Source organism: Oncorhynchus gorbuscha, linkage group LG12 (assembly GCF_021184085.1).
Source record: "Oncorhynchus gorbuscha isolate QuinsamMale2020 ecotype Even-year linkage group LG12, OgorEven_v1.0, whole genome shotgun sequence".
Taxonomy (NCBI): domain Eukaryota; kingdom Metazoa; phylum Chordata; class Actinopteri; order Salmoniformes; family Salmonidae; genus Oncorhynchus; species Oncorhynchus gorbuscha.
In genome coordinates this window covers 20,272,815-20,299,497 of record NC_060184.1, presented here as the reverse complement: position 1 = coordinate 20,299,497, position 26,683 = coordinate 20,272,815, and the positions used below count along the sequence as shown (strand labels likewise).

The following is a 26,683-nucleotide window of genomic DNA, read 5'->3' as shown; positions in this document are numbered from 1 at the left end:
GGTTGAATGCTTGTCATGAATTGAGCATGTACATGCAGCTTGTGTGTTGACATAGCAACTGTATCCATGTACATGCAGCTTGTGTGTTGACATAGCAACTGTATCCATGTACATGCAGCTTGTGTGTTGACATAGCAACCGTATCCATGTACATGCAGCTTGTGTGTTGACATAGCAACTGTATCCATGTACATGCAGCTTGTGTGTTGACATAGCAACTGTATCCATGTACATGCAGCTTTCTAATGCTACATGTTTAACTTGGTACCATGATGTTATCCATGTCTTCGCACACTAACTTTGTTATAAATGATACGACAGCTAGTCGAAAACTGGGCAGGAAAGGCAATTTGCCTGTCTATGTTTACATTTACAGTGTACCCACAACCACTGTGAAATGAGTTGGCCAAACGAATTTGCAGAAACATGTAAGGAGTGAATCATTGAGGCATTATAGTAGGAGATCTCAGGCTTTGGTCTTTATTTATAGCAGTCATTGTGTCCTGACTGCTTTTCAGTTTTGTATCCATAACTCCTGGTTTGTTTCAATGGCATGGCAGAAGTTCAGTTATAAGGTTGCACTGGTGACATAAGTTGCATTTGAAATGTGGCTGGGCTGTTTTTAGGGTTCACATACAGGAAGGGCACAATTTACCTTAGAGATATCCTCTCCTCAGAGACAAGCTATTTGAGTGTCAACATTTTCACGAGATACAGCTTCTTATTTTATCAATTAACAGTAGAACTCCATATTGTTAAAAATGGTTTTGGTTCTTGAAAACATGTATCTATTGTATGGTTCAGTTTATAGTAGGGTAGGGTGCTAGTATGGTGCCTGTGTAGCATGAGAAATGTACGTCTGTTTCCATACAACTTCTGGTAACTCTTCGAAGGGTGGGAATGTCAACTGTTACGTCTGACACTAAATGGTGCCCTAGTTTTGTTTGTTCTTTGTTCTGTGCTAGATTAGTGAGATACGACAACTCACTGGGCACACCAGGTCATTTCAATGTAGATAATTAGGTAATAGTTGGTTGAAACATCAATGAGATTACAACCTACAGTATATTCACCCACTCAAAAAGACAGACAAAAGTTAGATACATTTCAAATGTGTTATCAACTATGCTTTCAACCGTTTCAAAAGCATAACCAAATTCCAATGGAGAAACGATGTCTGATTTTTGGTTGTCACCCAAATGTCCATCACTGCGCTTTCAACCATTTAATAGTACAGCAAAGTTTAAATGCGAATACAATGTCAGACATTTTGTTGATTTATACGACAGATTGTGTTATCACTGTGCTTCATCTAATAGCAGAACTAAATGACCTGGATTGCAGTTGAACTTACATTAAAAGTACATGGTGCAAGATATCAATGCCGTGTCGATTCTCAGGAGATTATTAGAGCAATTGTGAAGATCTCCACAGACCAGCAACGACCTATGCATGATATCTTGAACATGCACACTTTATATGATTATATGATTATTATATGATTATATGATTATGATTACTTTATATGATTATGTGATAAGAACTTTCTAGTTACATTAACCTCAATGTGGCCATGGATGTGTTTCTCATTTTAAGGTTGAATGTTACATTAGTTTGTAAGATGGCCTTAACTGTAGGCTATTTACTGTATTACAAAGTAATATTGAATTGTTTAGTTGACAAGTCAATATCAACATTTAAAGGAGAAGTACAGTATGAGTGATAAATGTGTGGTTACATTTCATTTGCTCTGTTAACGATAACAGTAGAAATACCTACTGTACAAAACCAAATATACCAGAAAGTCATTATAGATTAAGGTGGACATACTGTACACTACATGAAATACACTACATGACCACTCTTCAGGGAAGGATTTCCACTAGATGTTTGAACATTGCTACGGGGACTTGCTTCCATTCAGCTACAAGCATTAGTGTGGTCGGGCGATTAGGCCTGGCTGTTCAAGGTGTTCAATGGGGTTGTAGTTAGGGCTCTGTTAAGGCCAGTCAAGTTCTTCCACGCCGATCTCGACAAACCACTTCTGTATGGAGCTTGCTTTGTGTTGTCATGCTGAAACAGGAAAGGGCCTTCCCCAAACTGTTGCCACAAAGTTGGAAGCACAGAATCACCCAGAATGTCATTGTCAAATCAAATCAAACTTTATTTGCCACATGCGCCGAGTACAACAAGTGTAGACTTACCGTGAAATGCTGAATACAACAAGTGTAGACTTACCGTGAAATGCTGAATACAACAAGTGTAGACTTACCGTGAAATGCTGAATACAACAAGTGTAGACTTACCGTGAAATGCTGAATACAACAAGTGTAGACTTACCGTGAAATGCTGAATACAACAAGTGTAGACTTACCGTGAAATGCTGAATACAACAAGTGTAGACTTACCGTGAAATGCTGAATACAACAAGTGTAGACTTACCGTGAAATGCTGAATACAACAAGTGTAGACTTACCGTGAAATGCTGAATACAACAAGTGTAGACTTACCGTGAAATGCTGACTTATACAAGCCCTTAACCAACAAGTGTAGACTTTACCGTCAAATGCTTACTTATAAACCCTTAACCAACAGTGCAGTTCAACAAGACGAACATATTTACCAAGTTGGCTAAAATAAAAAGTAATAATAAAAATGAACACAATAAGAATCAAAACAACGAGGCTATATACAGGGGGCACCGGTACCGAGTACAGGCTAGTTGATGTAATCTGTACATGTAGGTGGGGGCGAAGTGACTATGCATAGGTAACAAACAAACAGCAAGTAGCAGCAGTGTACAAGAAGGGGGGATAGGTTTATGACAATCATAAATACCTCTTCCCCCTTTTTCCTCTCTACCCTACTGATGTTACATTTGCAAAACCCTTGGTTAACATAGAGATTCTGGGAACATCAGAAGGTAGGGGGAAATGAACTATATTCTGGTAATCCGACCAATGGAACATATGCGGTGGTACTTAATGAATATGATGTCAGTTCATTCTCATCAATGATAAGATGACATAAACTCTACAGTGGAAAGTCTACACATCAGAGTTATCGGATTCACATGGAATTGTTGTTCAATTTAAATGTTTGAATATGAAATTATTCATTTATTATTTATTTTATATTGATGGGATGAAATGTGATTTTAGCTTCTAAAATGTGAGATTTGGGTTTTCATAAGGTAGGGCTCTGCTCAATCAGTGGTCCGCCCCTGTGAAGGGACATGGGCTATAAAAAAAATCAAACGCGCCCTCCTCTCCCTTCCTATATAATCCCTTGACGACAATGTAACCTCCTGTTCCGAGGATGACGGTCCGATGTCAGAATGGTTCAGATAATAACTACAGAACGAAGCCAACATCAGCGTGAGCTTTGCTTGTGAATTGTATGAACTTTGAACTCTTATTCACAACAGAAGTGATACCTGCTAGCCATTGAGTTAGCAACAGCCGCTGCAAACGAGGGAACAGAGTATCGTCTGTGATTTCCGTCTCATTCAACTTTGGACGAAGCGTTTGTGGTAATTACACACACTAAACAAACGTTTATCCAGTCATGGTTGGTTTCATTGCAATCCTCTGGTTGTTACTAACACAACCATACGTGATGGTTCTTTTCCCGGGATGTATTGACCGAAACAAACCGATTTGAAGACACCAATCAAAGATCTCATTGCGCACCAGTGGTAGGACCGGTCTATCGCTGATTGACTGTATTTTGGCCCAATGACCACGGATCATCTTGAAATCTAGCTTGGAAGATAGCCAATGAGCTGAGGTCAACGGCAATAGGTAATGGTTATACGTTTGAAGACCAGCCTTTGTCGTAAATTCTGATGTAAAAGAGGTTCATTCGCCATTGCAAATCCTACTTGACGGAGCCACAAGTGTTACCCATAGCAGTAATATTGTAATATTGTAATATATGCCATTTAGCAGACGCTTTTATCCAAAGCGACTTACAGTCATGTGTGCATACATTCTACGTATGGGTGGTCCCGGGGATCGAACCCACTACCCTGGCGTTACAAGCGCCATGCTCTACCAACTGAGCTACATAGTCAATAGCATTTTCAGCAAGTTTATATATTTAAATTATGGAGAATAGATCAGGAAAAGCTAAAACAAAGTCTAGGTATACAGATTTAACCCAAATTATAGACGAAATTGATAGAGAAAGCGAGAGAGTAAATAGTTACCCTTTTTTTTTTATTTTTTATATATATATATTTTTGGTGTGTGTTAGAATAGCATTTATGTATTTTGTAATATAGTTCTTTCCTTCAAAATGTATCACTGTACAAATTCGGCCACTTCGGTACTGTCACGGTTTTCTTCCTGGGAAGGAGAGGCGGACCAAAACGCAGCGTGGTTATAGTTCATGGTTCTTTAATAAGAACTCAAACATGAACAAACTACAAAACAATAAATGTGAACCGAAACAGCCCTATCTGGTGCAGTAAACACATAGACAGGAAACAATCACCCACAAAATACCCAAAGAATATGGCTGCCTAAATATGGTTCCCAATCAGAGACCACAATAAACACCTGCCTCTAATTGAGAACCAATCTAGGCAACCATAGACTTACCTAGACACCTAAACTGAACACAACCCTATAAATTTACAAAAACCCCTAGACAAGACTTAAACACACAAATCACCCATATCACACCCTGGCCTAACCAAAATAATAAAGAAAACAAAGATAAGTAAGGCCAGGGCGTGACAGTACCCCCCCCCCTCCAAAAGGTGCGGACTGCCGGCCGCACACCTAAACCCATAGGGGAGGGTTTGGGTGGGTGTCTGTCGGCTCTGGCGTGGGACGTGGATCCCACTCCACCATAGTCTTTGTTCGCTTTTTTAGCGTCCTTTGAGTGGCGACCCTCGCTGCCGACCTTGGCCTAGTAACCCTAACAAAGGGCCCACCTAGACTGAGGGGTGCCTCATTACTGAGGAAGCTCAGGACCGAGGAGTAGCTCAGGCAGGTTGGCGGCTCTGGCGGATCCTGGCTGACTGGCGGATCCTGGCTGATTGGCGGCTCTGGCGGATCCTGGCTGACTGGCGGATCCTGGCTGACTGGCGGATCCTGGCTGACTGGCGGATCCTGGCTGACTGGCGGATCCTGGCTGACTGGCAGATCCTGGCGGATCCTGGCGGCTCTGGCGGATCCTGGCTGACTGGCGGATCCTGGCTGACTGGCGGATCCTGGCTGACTGGCGGATCCTGGCTGACTGGCGGCTCTGGCGGATCCTGGCTGACTGGCGGCTCTGGCGGATCCTGGCTGACTGGCGGCTCTGGAGGATCCTGGCTGACTGGCGGCTCTGGAGGATCCTGGCTGACTGGCGGCTCTGGAGGATCCTGGCTGACTGGCGGCTCTGGACAGACGGGAGACTCTGGCGGCGCTGGACAGACGAGGCACACTGTAGGCCTGGTGCGTGGTGCCGGCGCTGGTGTTACTGGGCCGAGGACACGCACCTCAGGGCGAGTGCGGGGAGGAGGAACAGGGAGTACTGGGCTCTGGACACGCATAGGATGCCTGGTGCGGGGGGCTGCCACCGGAGGGCTGGTCCGTGTAGGTGGCACTGGATAGACCGGACCGTGCAGGCGCACTGGAGCTCTTGAGCACCGAGCCTGCCCAACCTTACCTGGCTCGATGCCCACACTGGAGACACCGTGAGCTCCACAGCATAACACGGTGCCTGCCCGGTGTCTCTCGCTCTCCGGTAAGCACAGGAAGTTGGTGCAGGTCTCCTACCTGGCTTCACCATAATTCCTGTGTGCCCCCCCAAGAAAGTTTTGGTTGCTGACTCTCGGGCTTTCTACCGCGGCGCCGTGCTCATTTCTCCAACTCCATTCTCCTGTAACCTTCCTCGCACTGCTCCATCGAATCCCAGGCGGGCTCCGGCAACAAAGATAACTAAGGCCAGGGCGTGACAGGTACATTTGGTTACATTTGTATGAGACACCTGGGTGACTTCATGCTCATTGTCATGTAGCTCGCTCATTTTTGAAGTCTGTCTAAAACTCAGCTATTGTTGCCATTTTATGTTCTTCATTAAAATCATTAAAATCACCACCAGCATCCTATCTGTATGTTTGGCTGTTCTTGGTCATTTGAAAGATGATGCAGCATCAATAAAAAACAGAAAACGTATGTTTATTTCCTTGTATTTTCTTCTACCAGATCTATTGTGCTATATTATCCTACATTCAATTCAAATTTCCACAAGATTCAGAGTTTTTCCATTCAAATGATACCAAGAATATGCATATCCTTGTTTCTGGGCCTGAGCTACAGGCAGTTAGATTAGGGTATGTCTTTAGGTGGAAATTGAGAAGAGAGAGGGGGGGGGGTGCCCCAAAGAAGTTAATGCCAATACGGCATGCAAAACAGGCAAGCCCCCAAAAATATGTATATATCTTAGACATACAGTGGGGCAAAAAAGTATTTAGTCAGCCACCTATTGTGCAAGTTCTCCCACTTAAAGAGATGAGAGGCCTGTAATTTTCATGACAGACAAAATTTGAAAAAAAAATCCAGAAAATCACATTGTAGGATATTCTGTAAGTCTTCACAAGGAACTTGTTGGCTGACTAAATACTTTTTTGCCCCACTGTATATTTATTTTGTTTGCAACTATTGTTGTAGTGTTCTCAATTTTCCTTTTTAAATTTTATACATATTTTATATTTTGTTACATGCTTAATTGAACATTTTCACAGGTTCTAAATTAAATAAATAATCAAATAAGAGTAAGTGCCTTTTTTTGTTGTTGAGTATAATTCAAAATGTAATACGAAATAGTGCCTCTTTGCTTGACATCATGGGGAAATCAGCAGAGACCCCAGAAAAAAATGTTGATCTCCACAAATCTGGTTCATCCTTGGAAGCAATTTCCAAACGCCTGAAGATACCATGTTCATCTGTACAAACAATAGTACGCAAGTATAAACACCATGGGACCTCGCAGCCATCATTCTGCTCAGGAAGGAGACTCATTCTGTCTCCTAAAGATGCATGTATTTTGTTGCGAAAAGTGCAAATCAATCCTAGAACAACAGCAAAGGACCTTGTGAAGATGCTGGAGGAAACGGGTACAAAAGTGTCTATATCCACAGTAAAACAAGTCCTATATCGACATAACCTGAATGGCCGCTCAACAAAGGAAGAAGCCATTGCTCTAAAACCACCATAATAAAGCCAATCTACGGTTTGCAACCGCAGATGGGGACAAAGATCATACTTTTTGGAGAAATGTCCTCTGGTCTGATGAAACAAAAATGGAACCATTTGGCCATAATGACCATCATTCTGTTTGGAGGAAAAAGGGGAAGAACACCATCCCAACCGTGAAGCACGGGGGTGGCAGCATCATGTTTTGGGGGTGGTTTGCTGCAGGAGGGACTGGTGCACTTCACAAAATAGATGGCATCATGAGGTGGGGAAATGATGTGGATATATTGAAGCAACATCTCAAGACATCAGTCAGAAAGTTAAAGCTTGGTCGCAAATGGGTCTTCCAAATGGACAATGACCCCAAGCATACTTGCAAGAAAAGTTGTGGCAAAATGGCTTAAGGACAACAAAGTCAAGGTATTGGAGTGGCCATCACAAAGCCCTGACCTTAATCCTATAGAAAATTTGTGGGCAGAACTCAAAATGCGTTTCCGAGCAAGGAGGCCTACAAACCTGACTCAGTTACATCAGCTCTGTCAGGAGGAATGGGCCAAAATTCACCCAACCTATTGTGGGAAGCTTGTGGAAGGCTACCCAAAATGTTTGACCCAAGGTAAACAATTTAAAGTCAATGCTACCAAATACTAATTGAGTGTGTAAACTTTTGAGTCTAACCCACTGGGAATTTGATGAAAGAAATAAAAGTTGAAATAAATCATTCTTTCTTCAATTGTTCTGACATTTCACATTCTTAAAATAGTGGTGATCCCAACTAACCTAAAACAGGGAATTTTTACTAGGATTAAATGTCAGGAATTGTGAAAAACGGAGTTTAAATGTGTTTGACTAAGGTGTATGTAAACTTCTGACTTCAACCGTATATAAACTATTTATACATTTAATTTACAGACAACTTGCTATGTCGTGATATGTTTCGTTATTGGGATTTGAGATTTTGGCCATATAACCCAGCCCTACTCTCAGCAGCGGGTGTGGCTGAAATGTCTGAATCCTTTAATTCGATTGGCTGTCCACATATATATCGTGTACTTCTAAAATGTTGGCAGGTTTGTTTGCAGAGAGTGTGAGGGACGCCACGTTTCTTTGATCAGAAAGTGTATTTTAGTCATCAAGACTCAATGTTTCACTGACATGCAACCATTATGTGGCCTTTTTAGGGGTGTGAAATGTCAAAGTGAGGTATGTCAGCCACAGAAAACACCAGATAGTCAAACACGCTATTCAACTAGTGACCCCCACTCATAGAATGAGAGAGACTATTGGCATAAACTATATGTATTTTACCACACTAATATAGAGTTGCTTTGGATAAAAGCATCTGCTAAATGGCATATAATCATATTAGATTTGACTTGTTTTGGTCAACATTTTATACTATTCCTTAATTAGAAAAACAATCGTCTCTCCCTGTAGTTTATGAGCAGATATCGCGTCTCTGAACCACATTAAAACTGATAATGAAGTATGCTTTACTGATGTGTAATATCTGTGAGATTTGGAGTGGGATGAAAGATTGATGGCAGAAATTAGTTAGTGTTTATCGTGTTAATATTTTCACTGCAGGGTTTCGTGTCTCGAACTGTGGTTGGGGTTCTTAGCTTCATTATGAGATTTGAATAGACCTTCCCCAGTAGTGGCAAATGTGGGTGTGTTCAGAACTATGCTTAGATTTGAATGACGTGTGAGTTGGTTGCCCTCTAGGTCTACATATATGCGTACAATGGTCAGTTTTCCATTAGAATACAGCACACTAGAGCACAGTTTTCAAACTGTCTATTGAAAATGTGTAACCTAATGTTGAATCTTACATCTTCAGGTGTATCTTAACCCATTGAAGCATCATTCAGAAGTATTCAATGTGAATGTTACCAACCCTTCCACTGTTGTGTTGTACTTTTACTGTAGCACCTTGATGTTGCCATAAATCAGATGATGAAATGAAGATGAATCTCATAAATCTCACTTATAGTGTCTAGCACTACTGTAGCTATAAATAACTGTCTGTTTTGGGGCTGCCCAGCGGCAGATCTGAATGCATTGTTTATGGAGATTGTACCTTTAGACAGGAGGGGATCATTAATCTCCATAAGTGTAATCATCCCCTATCGTTAAAACAGAACCGGGCTAGACTTGCTGCTTGCTGGGATTTTTCACTTTCTGTCTCTGTTTTTTCTCCTTTCCCCCTGTATTCCCACTCAATAGCCTAATATTAGACAATTAGGGTTATCTTTTGCAATATTGGGCTATGTAATGGTGATTTTTCTCCCTGATGATGGGGAATTTAAGATGAGGCTTCACTTGACTGAAGATCAGATCCTGAAATACAATTCCACCCAACTTTTATTTTCCTAAGATGTCCATGCTAAATATAACTTTGGTTTTATATAATGACAGATTTCAATGTCCACACTTTTCCTTTTAGGGGAGAGTGACTATGTAACTGGCGTCAGTGTCCCCAGAGTTAACTGCACATTGGTGTCCCAAAACCACCATCCCATTCATCTGAATTGCCATCCATTGTTCTTTGTGTATCACTGTCTTTGTCTCTTTCTTTTTTTGAAACATGTCAATATATCATCAGGAGAGACTTGGTGAGTGTCCTTTTGAAAATAGTTTTTCATCCCCAGCGAGACTGTTCGCTGGGGATTTTATCTCTGTAGCCATCATGATGCCAGTGGTAATAGGTGGCAGACATCAGCCCGAGGTCTTCAGTTTTCCCTCTTGGGGTCTTAATCACATGTAAAGGACTGTTTCGTAGCATCTTTCTTAACCCAGACACTAAAGGATACTCTGCTGATAACAGACTGCATCCAATCCTGAAGACGCAAATATGTGTTGAACCATCTTACAAATGTTTGTGTCCATTCAGTAGGACAAACGGATAACATAAGAGTCTGTGACTTTGGCTTTGTTGAACCATGCCACTATTGTTACCGTGGCTCACAAACTAAAATGCCCCTTGTCTTTTCGCTGACCTCAAAAAATCGAAAAATATATCATAGGTGATCCAATGCAGCAATTTGTGGTCATTCGTCTAAAAATGGCCCATGCTCGGCCGCTGGTGGCTGTGCAAATATTTTCCCAGGGTTCACGCAGGTGCAGGCAAAAATATCCCCATGCTATGTAAGGTTACACTGTTTTGTATCTTCAGAGAAAACAAAACAACATGTTTTCCTAGATTATAGCTTTCCTCTAAATAGATGTGCTCCATATTATTTATTTATACTTGGCCATGTAGTTGTTATCTATCAACTTCAATTAGGACTACATAAATGTTTATTTTCATTTCCATAACCTATAACTTCCCTCCCTGGTGATTCTGTAGATGATAAGGAAAATGTTTGACTCAAGCTCCTTTCCCTTCACTTATGATGCAGCTGTTTGTGAACTTGTGCTGTGCTCTGCCCTAATTTTCATTCTGTTGATTTGTGCATCCTGTCGACACTCTTTGATGTGAGGCGAGAGTTGTCCTGTCGGACGTGGTGCACGCCTCACCACAGCTGCTGGGCAGTGCTCCAGTCAGGCCCTGCCCCCTCCTGTTACTGTGCCAACGTGTAGGAGCTGTAGTAGCCCCCCACATATTCACTTTAAAGCCACGTACACACGCACACATACAGACACACATATGTATGCCACACACACACACAGATAGTCCAGTGTCCTATTTTCTGTGCACCACTGCTGCTACATGTGTAACTCAAACGGTTCCATAGTTTCTTGATATGTGTATAGGCTGTGGGCTCCGCCCCTGGTCAATCCCTAGACAACCATTGTCACTTCCAGGTTTATGGTGATCTAGGAAGTGGGGTGTCAGAATTTAGGGGGCCAATGTGGTTTTTAGAAGGGAATGGCTGATGAACCTTGAGGGAGCATGGCAGCACCGGGTGGCTCAATATTGAGTCATGTCTGAGGGCCGTGCGAGGAAAATTGCGGATTGTGAGAAGAAGCAAGGCAGAAAGAAGGGCGCGAGGTGCAAACCCGAACCGACTGCAAAATACAAGCTGAGTACTTTCTTGTTGGGGTCAAATACAGGAGAGAGAAATGCACTTTACAGCCGTGAAGGCCTTGAATAGTCGACAGATAGTGAACTTTTTATCCTGATAAAAGTGAGGAGAAAGAACCTGTGTTGTCAGGTGATATGAAGGCTTTCCAAGCCTCATCCCAATGATCAGGAAAATGCTCGATGACACTGGCCCAGTGTGAGTACGATTCATGGAGAAAGTGGATCCATGCCTTGTAGTATCAGGTTGGGTTCAATCAATTAGATCAAAGTATCCAGAGGGGGACTTGTTTTGATTTGTGTGTGTTTGCTGCTCAGAGGGAGAGTGCGCTGCGCGTTTTGAGACTCGGCGCGAAAGCGGCTTTGCTCTCTGGAGCAGAGCGCCACTGAAAGAGTGATAACTGGGGTGGGTTGAGTGTTAAGGTGGACCAACTGAAGTTGGGGATCCCCGGTGTTTATGATGCATGCCGTTTGATGCAAACCAGACCCGGTGTTGAGTGCGAGACTGAGGAGACCCTGTCTGTTTTTTGAGTTTTGGTGCTGCGTGTTTACAGAATAGTCATGCTAGTTAATTATCCTGTGAACGCTTTTGTTCCGAACCCATTATGGTGTTTCAGGTGCCAATTAGTTTGGTCATGTTGCAATATGTAGGAGGGAGATTCCAAGGTGTGAAAAGTGTGCAGGAGGGCATGGGAAATGTGTGTAGTTTCGGTGGAAAAAGTGGAGTGTTTTAAGTGTGGAGGTTGGCATTGTTGCTGTGGATAAGAAATGTCCTATGAGAGTGATACAGGTTGAAGTTTCCAGGGTGAGAGCAGGGCAGGAACGGTCATATGCTGAGGAAGTGAGGAGAGTAGAGGATGGTGGACAGTGAGGGTGCCTGAGAGGATCCCTGTGAGGAGTAGGCAAGTACAGAGTGACCCCAACTGTTTGCTTTAGTAAGGTTGGCTTCTTGCCATTTATTGCAAGGATCGTTCATTTGAAACCCACAGATGGAAAGGAAATCTCCGGAGATTGAATTGGTGGTTACCAGAGATTTTAGTGCAGAAGAACTACAACGGGTTTAAGAGAAGGATTTCCAGCCTGCCAGGGATAATGGTATATAGAATGACTGTACAAAACATTTTAAGAACACCTTCTTAATATTTAGTTGCACCCCAGAACAGCCTCAATTCATCAGGGCATGGACTCTACAGGGTGTCGAAAGCGTTCCACAGGAATGCTGGCCCTTGTTAACACCAATGCTTCCCACAGTTGTTGGCTGGATGTTCTTTGGGTGGTGGACCATTCTTGATACACACAGGAAACTGTTGAGCATGAAATACCCAGCATCATTGCATTTCTTGACACCTGGCATCTACTACAATACCCTGTTCGAAGGCACTTACATTTTTTGTCTTGCCCATTCACCCTCTGAATTGCACACATACACAATCCATACCTAAAATGTATTAAGGCTTAAAAATACTTATTTAGCCTGTCTCCTTCCCTTCATCTGCACTGATTTTGAAATGGATTTAACAAGTGACATCAATGACAGATCATAGCTTTCACCTGTATTCACCTGGTAAGTCTATGTCATGGAAAGATCAGGTGTCCATAATGATTTGTACCCTCAGTGTATATATGGTTAGAAGGCAGTGAAATTGCAACCCAAGGCTGGCATGCCATCTTAGGGGAATGGTTACATTCAGCGGATGAGTTGGTCAGAGTGGGAACTCTCATAGAAAGGGATTTGCAGGCCTCCAATACATACTGGTCCCAAGTCAATAAGACAGTGAGCAGCAGAAGAACTCCAAACCTCCCTCTTTCCCTCCTTTTGGAGGAAGGAAGCCTCCAGGGAACATTGGCATCTTTCAGCCTGCCAATGAAGGGACTGCACTCTCCAATCCAATCATGCTGCTGTTACTGTTTAGGTCATTCGATGCCATGCTCTTCTTGATAGTGGATGCACATACACCCTTGTACAGGAATCATTGGGGTGGTGGGTGAGAGTGCCCAAAGAGGAGTTGAAACCATGCCTTGACTGTTCTTTTGTCTTAGCGGATGGCCAAGCCAACCAAGCCATGTGTCTACAGTTGAAGTCAGAAGTTTACATACACATAAACTCTCCTTCCAGACTCCCATCAAACATCTCCAATCCAAAGTTAAATCTAGAATTGGCTTCCTATTTCGCAACAAAGCATCCTTCACTCATGCTGCCAAACATACCCTCGTAAAACTGACCATCCTATCGATCTTCGACTTCGGCGATGTCATTTACAAAATAGCCTCCAATAACCTACTCAATAAATTGGATGCAGTCTATCACAGTGCCATCCGTTTTGTCACCAAAGCCCCATATACTACCCACCACTGCGACCTGTATGCTCTCGTTGACTGGCCCTCACTTCATACTCGTTGCCAAACCCACTGACTCCAGGTCATCTTCCACTGCAAATCTACTATTGCAGTGTTTTACTTGCTATATGGCCTTATATGGCTATATGGCCCTATATGGCCTTTTTTTGCCTTTACCTCCCGTATCTCACCTCATTTGGTCACATTGTATATAGACTTATTTTTCTACTGTATTATTGACTGTATTTCTGTTTTACTCCATGTGTAACTCTGTGTTGTATGTGTCGAACTGCTTTGCTTTATCTTGGCCATTGTAAATGAGAACTTGTTCTCAACTTGCCTACCTGGTTAAATAAAGGTGTTCTCAACTTGCCTACCTGGTTAAATAAAGGTGAAATAAATAATAGAAATATTGTGCATGCGAAGAAAAATGATGAAGGAACAAGGCCCCGTGTTAATTTTAGAGGCATCAATGTGAAGATCACTCTTGACGCCTTCTCCATGCCTCAAATTCAGGAAATACTGGAGTCCTTAAAGTATTCAGAATTTTGTGCAGGTGGGCATAGACCCTGACAGCATCCAGAATACGGCATTTGTTACTCCGATGGGCTTATTTGAGGTTTTCATTCTTCCCTTTTGTTTGAAAAATGCTGGAGCATCGTTCCAAATGCTCATCGAAATAGCCCTTGCAGATGTGAAGGGGAAGTGTTGCTTTGCTTCTGTAGCTCAGTTGGTAGAGCATGGCGCTTGTAACGCCAGGGTAGTGGGTTCGATTCCCGGGACCACCTATACGTAGAATTTATGCACACATGACTGTAAGTCGCTTTGGATAAAAGCGTCTGCTAAATGGCATTTATTATTATTATTATATATTATTGTAAACACTGATGACATGCAGTGTTTTCCCGCTCACAGCAACACCTGGAAGACTTGAGAGATGTGTTCAGCAGGTTGCAAAAAGCCGGGCTCATGGTGAACCTGAAGAAATGTAACCTGTTCCAGAGGAGCATTTCTGTCTCTGGACATGTGGTGTCGTCTGTGGGCATCGTGACACAGGCAAAGAAGGTTGATGCTGTCAAATCTTTTCCAATGCTTTGGTCAGTCAAGAATGTGGAGAGATTTCTCAGTATGGCAGAATGCGATCATCGCTTTATCCCTCACTATGCAGACCGCTCTGCTCCTCTCAATGCTCTGAAGAGGTAGGATGTGTCTTGGGCTTGAACATCAGAATGCCAGAGGCCTTTCTAGTACTTGAAGTAAGCCCTAACCAAAGCACCAGTGCTCCTCTCCCTGACATCTAACTTCCCTACAAAATAAAAGCAGATGCCTGTGACATCGGTCTTGTTGCTGTTTTGACACGAGATTGGCGGTGAGTGAGTTATCACCTATGGATCAAGACTGCTGAACTCTGCTGAGAAGAACTACGGTGTCTCTGAGCAAGAGTGCCTAGCAGGAATTTTGGCAGTGAAAAGGTGTCGGCCTTTCCTTGAAGGTAGGAAGTTCGAGGTCATTACTGACCACTCAGCCCTGGTCTAGGTGTTCAACCATCCAAAGCCCAATTCAAGACTGGTAAAATGGATGATCAGACTACAGGAGTTTGCCTTCAATATCACCTACAGAAAATGACAATGCAACATTGTTCAGGATGCTCTCTCCTGTGCCCTGGTTGGGATACAGATGCAATCCACGGTCTGCTTCAGCCAAGCTTCCAGCAGTCACAAATGTCCATTCTCCGTGGAGTAGTCTGAAATGCCTTCATCCCAACAGTACGACCCCGAGGTGCAGACCATAATGAAGGAAGTCCAGGGTGAGATACCAAGACATGCAAGCATCAATTAAGCCATTGAAAATAGGTATCTGTTCCTCCCTGTTGGACCTTTTAAAATATCAAGAGCCTTTTCAGATTGTATCTCGGCCTTTTACTTAACTTACAACATAGTTGCAGTTCTGGACAATGGAGGTATAGAAGTTTCAACTGTTTGTGCCACAGGGGATGAGAGAGTAGTTCTTGAGACACATCCACCAAGTGGACTGTCGTGGAAATCTAGGGAAAAAACAAAACATCTTGATCAAAAACAAAAAAAAACATCTTGTAAGTATTCAACCGCCTGAGTCAATACATGTTAGAATCATTACAGCTGTGAGTGTTTTCTAGGTAAGTCTCTAAGAGCTTTGCACACCTGGATTGTGAAACACATGCCCTCTTTTATTATTTTCAGAATTCTTCAAGCTCTGTCAAATTGGTTGTTGGTTATTGCGAGACAACCAATTTCAGGTCTTTCCATTAGAGGTGGACCGATTTTTATGATTTTTCAATGCCGATACTGATTATTGGGGGACCCAAAAAAAAGCAGATACCGATTTAATCGGCTAATTTAAAATATATATTTTTTATTTGTAATAATGACAAATACAACAATACTGAATTAACACTTATTTTAACTTAATATAATATATCAATAAAATTAAGTGTTCAATTTGGTTTAAATAATGCAAAAAACAAAGTGTTGGAGAAGAAAGTAAGAGTGTAATATGTGCCATGTAAAAAAAGCTACCTTTTAAGTTCCTTGCTCAGAACATGAGAACATATGAAAGCTGGTGGTTCCTTTTAACAGGAGTCTTCAATATTTCCAGGTAAGAAGTTTTAGGTTGTAGTTATTATAGGAATTATAGGACAATTTCTCTCTATACGATTTGTATTTCATATACCTTTTGATTATTGGATGTTCTTATAGGCACTTTAGTATTGCCAGTGTAATAGTATGGCTTCGGTCCCTCTCCTCGTCCCTACCTGGGCTCGAACCAGGAACACATCGACAACAGCCACCCTCGAAGCAGCGATACCCATCGCTCCACAAAAGCCGCAGCCCTTGCGGAGCAAGGGGAACAACCACTCCAAGTCTCAGAGCGAGTGACGTTTGAAACGCTATTAGCACACACCCCGCTAACTAGCTAGCCATTTCACATCGGTTACACCAGTCTAATCTCGGGAGTTGATAGGCTTGAAGTCATAAACAGCTCAATGCTTGAAGCACAGCTACGAGCTGCTGGCAAAACGCACAAAAGTGCTGTTGGAATGGATGCCTACGAGCCTGCTGGTGCCTACTATCGCTCAGTCAGACTGCTCTATCATATCATAGACTTAATTATAACATAATAACACACAGAAATACGAGCCTTAGGTCATTAATATGGTCGAATCTGGAAACTATCATCTCGAAAACAAGACGTTTATTATTTCAGTGAAATACGGAACCGTTCCATATTTTATCTAACGTGTGGCTTCCATAAGTCTAAATATTACTGTTACATTGCACAACCTTTAATGTTATGTCATAATTACGTAAAATTCTGGCAAATTAGGCGGCCCAAACTGTTGCATGTACACTGACTCTGCGTGCAATGAACGCAAGAGAAGTGATACAATTTCACCTGGTTAATATTGCCTGCTAACCTGGATTTATTTTAGCAAAACATGCATGTTTAAAAATATATACTTCTGTGTATTCATTTTATGACGGGCATTGATGTTTATGGTTAGGTACAGTTTTCGCAAATGTGCTTTTGTTAAATCATCCCCCATTTGTCGAAGTTGGCTGTCTTTGGTTAGGAAAAAATAGTCTTCACAGAGTTCGCAATGAGTCATGTTAGCAGGCAATATTAACTAAATATGCAGGTTTAAAAATATATACTTGTGTATTGGTTTTAAGATGGGCATTGATGTTTATGGTTAGGTACACATTGGAGCAAATTTTCGCGAATACGCACCGCATCGATTATATATATAGTCAACGGACACGCTAGATAAACTAGCAGGACACGCTAGATAAACTAGCAGGACACGCTAGATAAACTAGTAATATCATCAACTATGTGTAGTTAACTAGTGATTATGATTGATTGATTTTTATAATATAAGATTAATGCTAGCTAGCAACATACCTTGGCTTCTTTCTGCATTCGCGTAACAGGCAGTCTCCTCATGGAGTGCAATGTAATCAGGTGGTTAGAGCGTTGGACTAGTTAACTGCAAGGTTGCAAGATTGAATCCCCGAGCTGACAAGGTACAAATCTGTCATTCTGCCCCTGAACAAGGCAGTTAACCCACTAGGCCGTCATTGAAAATAAGAATGTGTTCTTACCTGACTTGCCTAGTTAAATAAAGGTGTAAAAAAAAACGGTCAAATTGGTGTCCAAAAATACAGATTTCTGATTGTTATGAAAACTTGAAATCGGCCCTAATTAATCGGATTAATCGGTCGACCTCTACTTTCCATAGATTTTCAAGCATTTACTTCAAAAACTGTAACTTGGCCACTCAGGAACATTGTCTTTGGTTAGATTTTTTTTGCTAGTTGAATTTTCCATGCAGTCTGCTTTATTTGTGAAATACACATCTTCCTTTCATGACATACGTGCCCTCCCATATTCTTCTATTAGTGGTGTTGGTGTTTAGTGACCATTATTAATGTAGGGGAAACACTGAGAGCCCTATGGGCCCTGGTGAAATGTAGTGCACTACATAGGTAATATGGTCTCATTTAGGATGCAGCCTGGGTGTCTTACTGTAGCAGGGTGACATCCAGAGGGACAACAGGGTCCTTGGCCCTCGGTCCACCCATAGGTTGTCAGGCAAGCCAGGCAGCCACTCTGGCCAGGCTGTTCTGTTTATCTGGAGATAAAATGAAGTGTGAGAAAAATGGTGGAGGAGACTGCAGGACTGGAGATTACATTTACATTTACATTTAAGTCATTTAGCAGACGCTCTTATCCAGAGCGACTTAAAAATTGGATCACAGCCAGATGTTTATTTCCTAAAACTACTGATATTTCAAAGAGAGAAACAGAGTTAATCAGTTTTTGCCTAATGTTTAGGTTATGTAAACTTTCATTAGGACACATCATATCACACTGCAGAGTTGGTTGTGAGACTGATGGGTGCTTTTGTTTGTTTTGTTTTGTCTTCCAATGCTGACCTCTGCTGTTAAAGTGATGCTAGTTTTGAAAGTTGCGCTTATGATCCAAAACTGGTCCCGAATTCCAATTCATACAATATGTTATGAATTTGTAGGTGGTTAAGATCCCGTTAAATCTGTTTAAGAATGTTAGCATGATGGATAACATGAATAAGCCTTCCAGTACAAATCTGTATTTCAAATTAAAATAACAAAAATGACATTGGCTTTACTAAATAGATTATTTTATTTGCAATGCATGGCTTCTCATTGCTGAAACATTCAAGAGATTCTCATCTGGTATCAGTCTCCCCCCTCTTCTGCTGAGGTGCATGAATAGGGTTGCTCTTGTTCTTGGTAAATGCAATGTTGCTTTTGTACCACATGATGGCAGTATGCTCAAACCTTTTACAGCCTCTAGAAAGTCCTGTTTAGTTTGTGAAAGTAGAGGGTCCTTAAGAGAGTGGCGGTTGAAATAATGTTTATTTTCTTTACAGAATGTTGGAGCTGTAACAGATGTCCTTTAGCATGTCACCCTTATATACATGTTGCATATGGAAGCACTGGCAACTCCTACATAGTAGGCTACGTAGATGTGAGTCAATGTTTGTGTTTAGCCCTTTTCTAGCTACAGAAGACATTCCCATTGCATACACGGAACGTTATATAGCTATTTATCATTTGCACATGGGCCTCTGGTTTCTGGAGCTTGTGAACTGCCTAGGGACAGATCTAGGATCAGTTTCCCCTCCCCCAATCCTAACCTCAACCATTACTGGGGGAAATGTCTAGGGGTGACTTAACCCTACTCACATGCTATGCAGCTAGCTAGTTATTTGTCATTTACCCATGCAACTTCTGGTGTCTGTAGCTTATTACCTTTGTTGAGGTAAGGACTCTGGGCTGTTGCCTTGAGAGAGGGAGTGGAAAAGTAGAATAGAAGGGTGAGTGTCCTCTCCTCTCCCTGCTGTCTGTAGTGTGTGCACTGTGATGCTCCTCTCCTCTCCCTGCTGTCTGTAGTGTGTGCACTGTGATGCTCCTCTCCTCTCCCTGCTGTCTGTAGTGTGTGCACTGTGATGCTCCTCTCCTCTCCCTGCTGTCTGTAGTGTGTGCACTGTGATGCTCCCTCCCTGGGAGCTCCTCTCCTCTCTCCCTGCTGTCTGTAGTTTGTGCACTATGATGCTCCCTCCCTGAGAGCTCCTATCCTCTCCCTGCTGTCTGTAGTGTGTGCACTGTGATGCTCCTCTCCTCTCCCTGCTGTCTGTAGTGTGTGTACTGTGATGCTTCCTCCCTGAGAGTTCCTCTCCTCTCCCAGCTGTCTGTAGTGTGTGAACTGTGATGCTCCCTCCCTGAGAGCTCCTCTCCTCTCCCTGCTGTGTGTACTGTGATGCTCCTCTCCTCTCCCTGCTGTCTGTAGTGTGTACACTGTGATGCTCCCTCCCTGAGAGCTCCTCTCCTCTCCCTGCTGTCTGTAGTGTGTGTACTGTGATGCTCCCTCCCTGAGAGCTCCTCTCAACTCCCTGCTGTCTGTAGTGTGTGCACTGTGATGCTCCCTCCCTGAGAGCTCCTCTCCTCTCCCTGCTGTCTGTAGTGTGTGCACTGTGATGCTCCTCTCCTCTCACTGCTGTCTGTAGTGTGTGTACTGTGATGCTCCCTCCCTGAGAGCTCCTCTCCTCTCCCTGCTGTCTGTAGTGTGTGTACTGTGATGTTTCCTCCCCGAGAGCTCCTCTCCTCTCCCTGCTGTCTGTAGTGTGTGCACTGTGATGCTTCCTCCCTGAGAGCTCCTCTCCTCTCCCTGCTGTCTGTAGTGTGTGTACTGTGATGCTTCCTCCCTGAGAGCTCCTCTCCTCTCCCTGCTGTCTGTAGTGTGTGCACTGTGATGCTCCCTCCCTGAGAGCTCCTCTCCTCTCCCTGCTGTCTGTAGTGTGTGTACTGTGATGCTCCTCTCCTCTCCCTGCTGTCTGTAGTGTGTGCACTGTGATGCTCCCTCCCTGAGAGCTCCTCTCCTCTCCCTGCTGTCTGTAGTGTGTGTACTGTGATGCTTCCTCCCTGAGAGCTCCTCTCCTCTCCCAGCTGTCTGTAGTGTGTGTACTGTGATGCTCCCTCCCTGAGAGCTCCTCTCCTCTCCCTGCTGTGTGTACTGTGATGCTCCTCTCCTCTCCCTGCTGTCTGTAGTGTGTACACTGTGATGCTCCCTCCCTGAGAGCTCCTCTCCTCTCCCTGCTGTCTGTAGTGTGTGTACTGTGATGCTCCCTCCCTGAGAGCTCCTCTCCTCTCCCTGCTGTCTGTAGTGTGTGCACTGTGATGCTCCCTCCCTGAGAGCCCCTCTCCTCTCCCTGCTGTCTGTAGTGTGTGCACTGTGATGCTCCTCTCCTCTCCCTGCTGTCTGTAGTGTGTGTACTGTGATGCTCCTCTCCTCTCCCTGCTGTCTGTAGTGTGTGCACTGTGATGCTCCCTCCCTGAGAGCTCCTCTCCTCTCCCTGCTGTCTGTAGTGTGTACACTGTGATGCTCCCTCCCTGAGAGCTCCTCTCCTATCCCTGCTGTCTGTAGTGTGTGTACTGTGATGCTTCCTCCCTGAGAGCTCCTCTCCTCTCCCTGCTGTCTGTAGTGTGTGTACTGTGATGCTTCCTCCCTGAGAGCTCCTCTCCTCTCCCTGCTATCTGTAGTGTGTGCACTGTGATGCTTCCTCCCTGAGAGCTCCTCTCCTCTCCCTGCTGTCTGTAGTGTGTGCACTGTGATGCTCCCTCCCTGAGAGCTCCTCTCCCTGCTGTCTGTAGTGTGTGCACTGTGATGCTTCCTCCCTGAGAGCTCCTCTCCTCTCCCTGCTGTCTGTAGTGTGTGTACTGTGATGCTTCCTCCCTGAGAGCTCCTCTCCTCTCCCTGCTATCTGTAGTGTGTGCACTGTGATGCTTCCTCCCTGAGAGCTCCTCTCCTCTCCCTGCTGTCTGTAGTGTGTGCACTGTGATGCTCCCTCCCTGAGAGCTCCTCTCCCTGCTGTCTGTAGTGTGTGCACTGTGATGCTTCCTCCCTGAGAGCTCCTCTCCTCTCCCTGCTGTCTGTAGTGTGTGCACTGTGATGCTCCCTCCCTGAGAGCTCCTCTCCTCTCCCTGCTGTCTGTAGTGTGTGCACTGTGATGCTCCCTCCCTGGGAGCTCCTCTCCTCTCCCTGCTGTCTGTAGTGTGTGCACTGTGATGCTTCCTCCCTGAGAGCTCCTCTCCTCTCCCTGCTGTCTGTAGTGTTTGCACTGTGATGCTCCTCTCCTCTCCCTGCTGTCTGTAGTGTGTGCACTGTGATGCTCCTCTCCTCTCCCTGCTGTCTGTAGTGTGTGCACTGTGATGCTCCTCTCCTCTCCTCTCCCTGCTGTCTGTAGTGCGTGTGCACTGTGATGCTCCCTCCCTGGGAGCTCCTCTCCTCCCTGCTGTCTGTAGTGTGTGCACTGTGATGCTCCTCTCCTCTCCCTGCTGTCTGTAGTGTGTGCACTGTGATGCTCCTCTCCTCTCCCTGCTATCTGTAGTGTGTGCACTGTGATGCTCCTCTCCTCTCCCTGCTGTCTGTAGTGTGTGCACTGTGATGCTCCTCTCCTCTCCCTGCTGTCTGTAGTGTGTGCACTGTGATGCTCCTCTCCTCTCCCTGCTGTCTGTAGTGTGTGCACTGTGATGCTCCTCTCCTCTCCCTGCTGTGTGTAGTGTGTGCACTGTGATGCTCCTCTCCTCTCCCTGCTGTCTGTAGTGTGTGTACTATGATGCTCCTCTCCTCTCCCTGCTGTCTGTAGTGTGTGTACTGTGATGCTCCTCTCCCTGCTGTCTGTAGTGTGTGCACTGTGATGCTCCTCTCCTCTCCCTGCTGTCTGTAGTGTGTGCACTGTGATGCTCCTCTCCTCTCCCTGCTGTCTGTAGTGTGTGCACTGTGATGCTCCTCTCCTCTCCCTGCTGTCTGTAGTGTGTGCACTGTGATGCTCCTCTCCTCTCCCTGCTGTGTGTAGTGTGTGCACTGTGATGCTCCTCTCCTCTCCCTGCTGTCTGTAGTGTGTGTACTGTGATGCTCCTCTCCTCTCCCTGCTGTCTGTAGTGTGTGTACTGTGATGCTCCTCTCCTCTCCCTGCTGTCTGTAGTGTGTGTACTGTGATGCTCCTCTCCTCTCCCTGCTGTCTAGTGTGTGCACTGTGATGCTCCTCTCCTCTCCCTGCTGTCTGTAGTGTGTGTACTGTGATGCTCATCTCCTCTCCCTGCTGTTTGTAGTGTGTGTACTGTGATGCTCCCTCCCTGAGACCTCCTCTCCTCTCCCTGCTGTCTGTAGTGTGTGTACTGTGATGCTCTCTCCCTGAGAGCTCCTCTCCTCTCCCTGCTGTCTGTAGTGTGTGTACTGTGATGCTCCCTCCCTGAGAGCTCCTCTCCTCTCCCTGCTGTCTGTAGTGTGTGTACTGTGATGCTCCTCTCCTCTCCCTGCTGTTTGTAGTGTGTGTACTGTGATGCTCCCTCCCTGAGAGCTCCTCTCCTCTCCCTGCTGTCTGTAGTGTCTGTACTGTGATGCTCCTCTCCTCTCCCTGCTGTCTGTAGTGTGTGTACTGTGATGCTCCCTCCCTGAGAGCTCCTCTCCTCTCCCTGCTGTCTGTAGTGTGTGCACTGTGATGCTCCTCTCCTCTCCCTGCTGTCTGTAGTGTGTGTACTGTGATGCTCCCTCCCTGAGAGCTCCTCTCCTCCCCTTTCTCCTTGCCAGGATAAACACCTGGCCTGCACTGGCCTGATGAATACCTCCACTCATCTGCACCCGGGATGTTTCCCTATGCCTTCTTTTCTCTTACTCGTCAGAAGTGGCTCTGCTTCTTTTTTCACATATTGGTCACGTTCTTTTGCTCCGGTGCAAATACAACTCTACTAAGTCCTGTTTTAATAAGCATGCACATGTGTTAATGTTCATTTTAAATTTGCCCTTGTGTCTCCTGTGTATATGACAAGCATATCAGTTGCATTCCAGTGAGGGTATGGTACAATGCAATATTTCTGGGTTCCTGGGTTCCTCTTAAAAAGAAAACAACAATTAGTAGAAAAGCATGTGTTGCCACTTCAAATGACCCCTTCCCATTATAATGTATTCACATTGCTTTTGGTGCTGCATTTTAGCAGGCTGTTTTCAGTACAGCAGATTAAGTGGGATGTTTTGACTGCCTGTTTTTATAACAGAGATCAGAGCATTGTACCAAATTTATCCCGGCTGGAGGTGCCTTGGAGCAGCCTATGGGTCTTTGAAGAACAGACTGCCCGTACTGCTGTCTGAGTGGGGGTGGGACGTGACCCATACATCCCCCTAACCTCCTGCTGTTTCCTGTGATATAGCTCAGGGAGTGAGCTGTCCATTCTGTGGTTAAGTCTACATAAGTCAGTCTTGTCCTTCAGTCCAGTCAGTGTCACAGGGCACCATCTCATCATCCTGGCCAGACTGAGAATGCATCCCAAATGCCACCCTATTTCTTTTGTAGTACACTACTTTTGACTAAGGCCCAAAGTGTTCTGGTATTAAAAAGGTGCACTTTGTAGGGAATAGGGTGCCGTTTGAATGTGTCTGGGGCTCATTATCCTCTAATGAAAACCATATACTGGTTGAGATCCTTCTAACTTCAAATAGACAGTCCACTGGTTTAGAAGGAGAGTTGTGTCTGTCTTCTGACCTGGCCTGCCAGGATGGCACACAGCCGTATTGAATAGAATTCATCCACTTGGTTAGGGCTGTCTGCCAGATGACATTTGTAATACTCCAACTGTACATGGAAAATAGAACGACCAGAAGATCATCCTTGGCTTAGCTTACTGACTTACCCACACGTTAATGAGAAAATAGATGTTCTGTGTCCCACGATTGTCTCTCAAATCCATTACATCTCTTCGTGTATAGGACAAGGCTTTACTTCTTTGACAGGAACAGCTTTTTGGAAAGAGAGAGGAGTGTGGTCATCATGGAATTCTTGTAATGAAATTGCTTTCTTCTCCATCCAGGGATAATTACCCTGTGTGTGTGTGTGTGTATGTATATATTTGTACTTGGGGGGGGGTTGAGTTGGGCTGAAGACATATTTGTTTTGCAAATGGAAAATAAAGTACACTACATGACCAGAGGTATGTGGACAACTGCTCGTCGAACATTCCAAAATCATGGGCATTTAATATGGAGTTTGTTCGAGCTTTACCTAGTTTAACTAGCTTTACTTAGTTAAATAAAGCTTACATTTAAAATTACACCACTCCAGCCGACGCTTGGCATTGCACATAGAGATCTTAGGCTTGTGTGCCTAAGCTGCTCGGCCATGGAAACCCATTTCATGAAGCTCCCAACGAAAAATTATTGTGCTGACGTTGCTTCCAGAGGCAGTTTGGAGCTCGGTAGTGAGTGTTGCAATCGAGGACAGATGATTTTTACACGCTTCAGCGCTCGGAGGTCCCGTTCTTTGAGCTTATGTGGCTTAGCACTTTGTTGCTCCTAGACCTTTACACTTCACGATAAAAGTATTTACAGTTGACTGGGGGGACCTCCTATGGGGGCAGAAATTTGATGAACTGACTTGTTGTAAAGGTGTCTTCCTATGACTGTGCCACTTTGAAAGTCACTGAGCTCTTCTTTAAGGCCATTCTACTGCCAATGTTTGTCTATTGAGATTATGTGGCTGTGTGCTTGATTTTATACACCTGTCAGCAACTACTGGGGCTAAAATGGCCTAATCCACAGATTTGATTGGGTGTTGACATACTTTTGTGTATCTACAGGTGTAGCTAGGATCTTAATTTGAGCATTTTCTCACAGGAGGAAAATAGTCCTGTAGCAACAGGAAATGTTAGTTATTCTATAGACTATAATTAATTGACATTTTTCCAGGGGTTGATACATTTTTAGTTAGGGCAAATCAAGTCTGACATTTTAAAGTGGTAACCTTTTTTAAACCTTGAATAGGCTACACGTTTGCATTTCCTGCTGTGCAACAGCATGATCAAATGAAGATCCTACATCTCAAGTATTCGCTACTATTCAAGTTATGGGTCTCTAAGTGTGTTGTTGTTTGTCTGCCCCTCAGAGGATGCTGGGTGGTACTTTCCCAGTGTGAAGAGGGACCCTGGTCGTTACCTGCAGCCCTGCTCTGAGTCTGTCAAGACCTGGCTGAGGAGCATGAAGAGTGCAGGGAAGGTCCTCCTGCTCATCACCAGCTCCCACAGCGACTACTGCAGGCTCATCTGTGACCAAATCCTGGGGTGAGTTAGTAGTGCACAATATGTCATTTGGGACGCTGCCCATAAAACACACCTGATAGGGGCCAGGCACTAACCATATTGGTTTAGCCCCAGTATGTGAGATGGGAGAGCAGAACCAGTCAGGCTATATTTATTTTATGGTTTTATGATGAGCCCCTAATGCCGGGCTATTTAACTCCAGTCCAGGAGGGTCTAACACTTCTGGTTGTCTTCCTCGCCTTCAAATAAGGGACCGTTTTAGACCTGGGATACCAGGTGAGTGCAATTAACTACCATGTATAAACACAAACCAGAAGTCTTTTCGGCTTTCCGGGACCAGAGTTGAATAGCCCTGCCCTACTGGCTCATCTCTCCCAACCCACATTGTGTACAGCTCTCTCATGCCATTACACCTCATTCCTTCAGTCACCAGAGCATCCGCTGACCAGCTAGCAAGTGTCTTCACTGATATTTTCAACCTCTCCCTGACCCAGTCTGTAATACCTACATGTTTCAAGCAGACCACCATCGTCCCTGTGCCCAAGAATGCCAAGGTAACCTGTCTAAATGATTACCGCCCCGTAGCATTCACATATGTAGCCATGAAATGCTTGAAAGGCTGGTCATGGCTCACATCAATGCCGTCATCCCAGACACCCTGGACCCACTCCAATTCGCATACCGACCAAACGGATCCACAGATGAGGCAATGTCTATTGCACTCCTCACTGCCCTCTCCCACCTGGACTAGAGAAACACCTACGTGAGAATGCTTTTATTTTGACTATAGCTCAGCATTCAACACCATAGTGCCCTCCAAGCAAATCACCCCCTCTCAACACAGTACACTGTCAACCCTCATTCCCAATCTTACTATGGCCGAGCCTGACCATTATGTAGTGGTGCTGTTTGTGCTAGCAGACTCTCCATAGACCCATTATTACTAGCCAGCTGCAGCTGTG

The 26,683-nt window shown here is 44.3% G+C and overlaps 1 protein-coding gene and 1 long non-coding RNA gene across 2 annotated transcripts in view; one reads left to right on the top strand and one right to left on the bottom strand.

Annotated features, from left to right (window-relative positions):
* Nucleotides 1-26,683, top strand: part of LOC123990670 (5'-nucleotidase domain-containing protein 1-like) — a 90,897-nt gene that overhangs the window by 17,885 nt on the left and 46,329 nt on the right. Inside the window, exon 7 of the mRNA XM_046291409.1 lies at nt 25,568-25,742. Coding sequence (XP_046147365.1) covers nt 25,568-25,742 — 175 coding nt within the window. The remainder of the gene's footprint in view (nt 1-25,567; nt 25,743-26,683) is intronic.
* Nucleotides 18,119-26,683, bottom strand: part of LOC123990671 — a 56,880-nt gene continuing 48,315 nt past the window's right edge. The window contains exons 2-3 of the long non-coding RNA XR_006830688.1: nt 24,321-24,426; nt 18,119-18,223 (exon numbers count right to left, since the gene is read on the bottom strand). This is a non-coding gene — a long non-coding RNA (uncharacterized LOC123990671). The remainder of the gene's footprint in view (nt 18,224-24,320; nt 24,427-26,683) is intronic.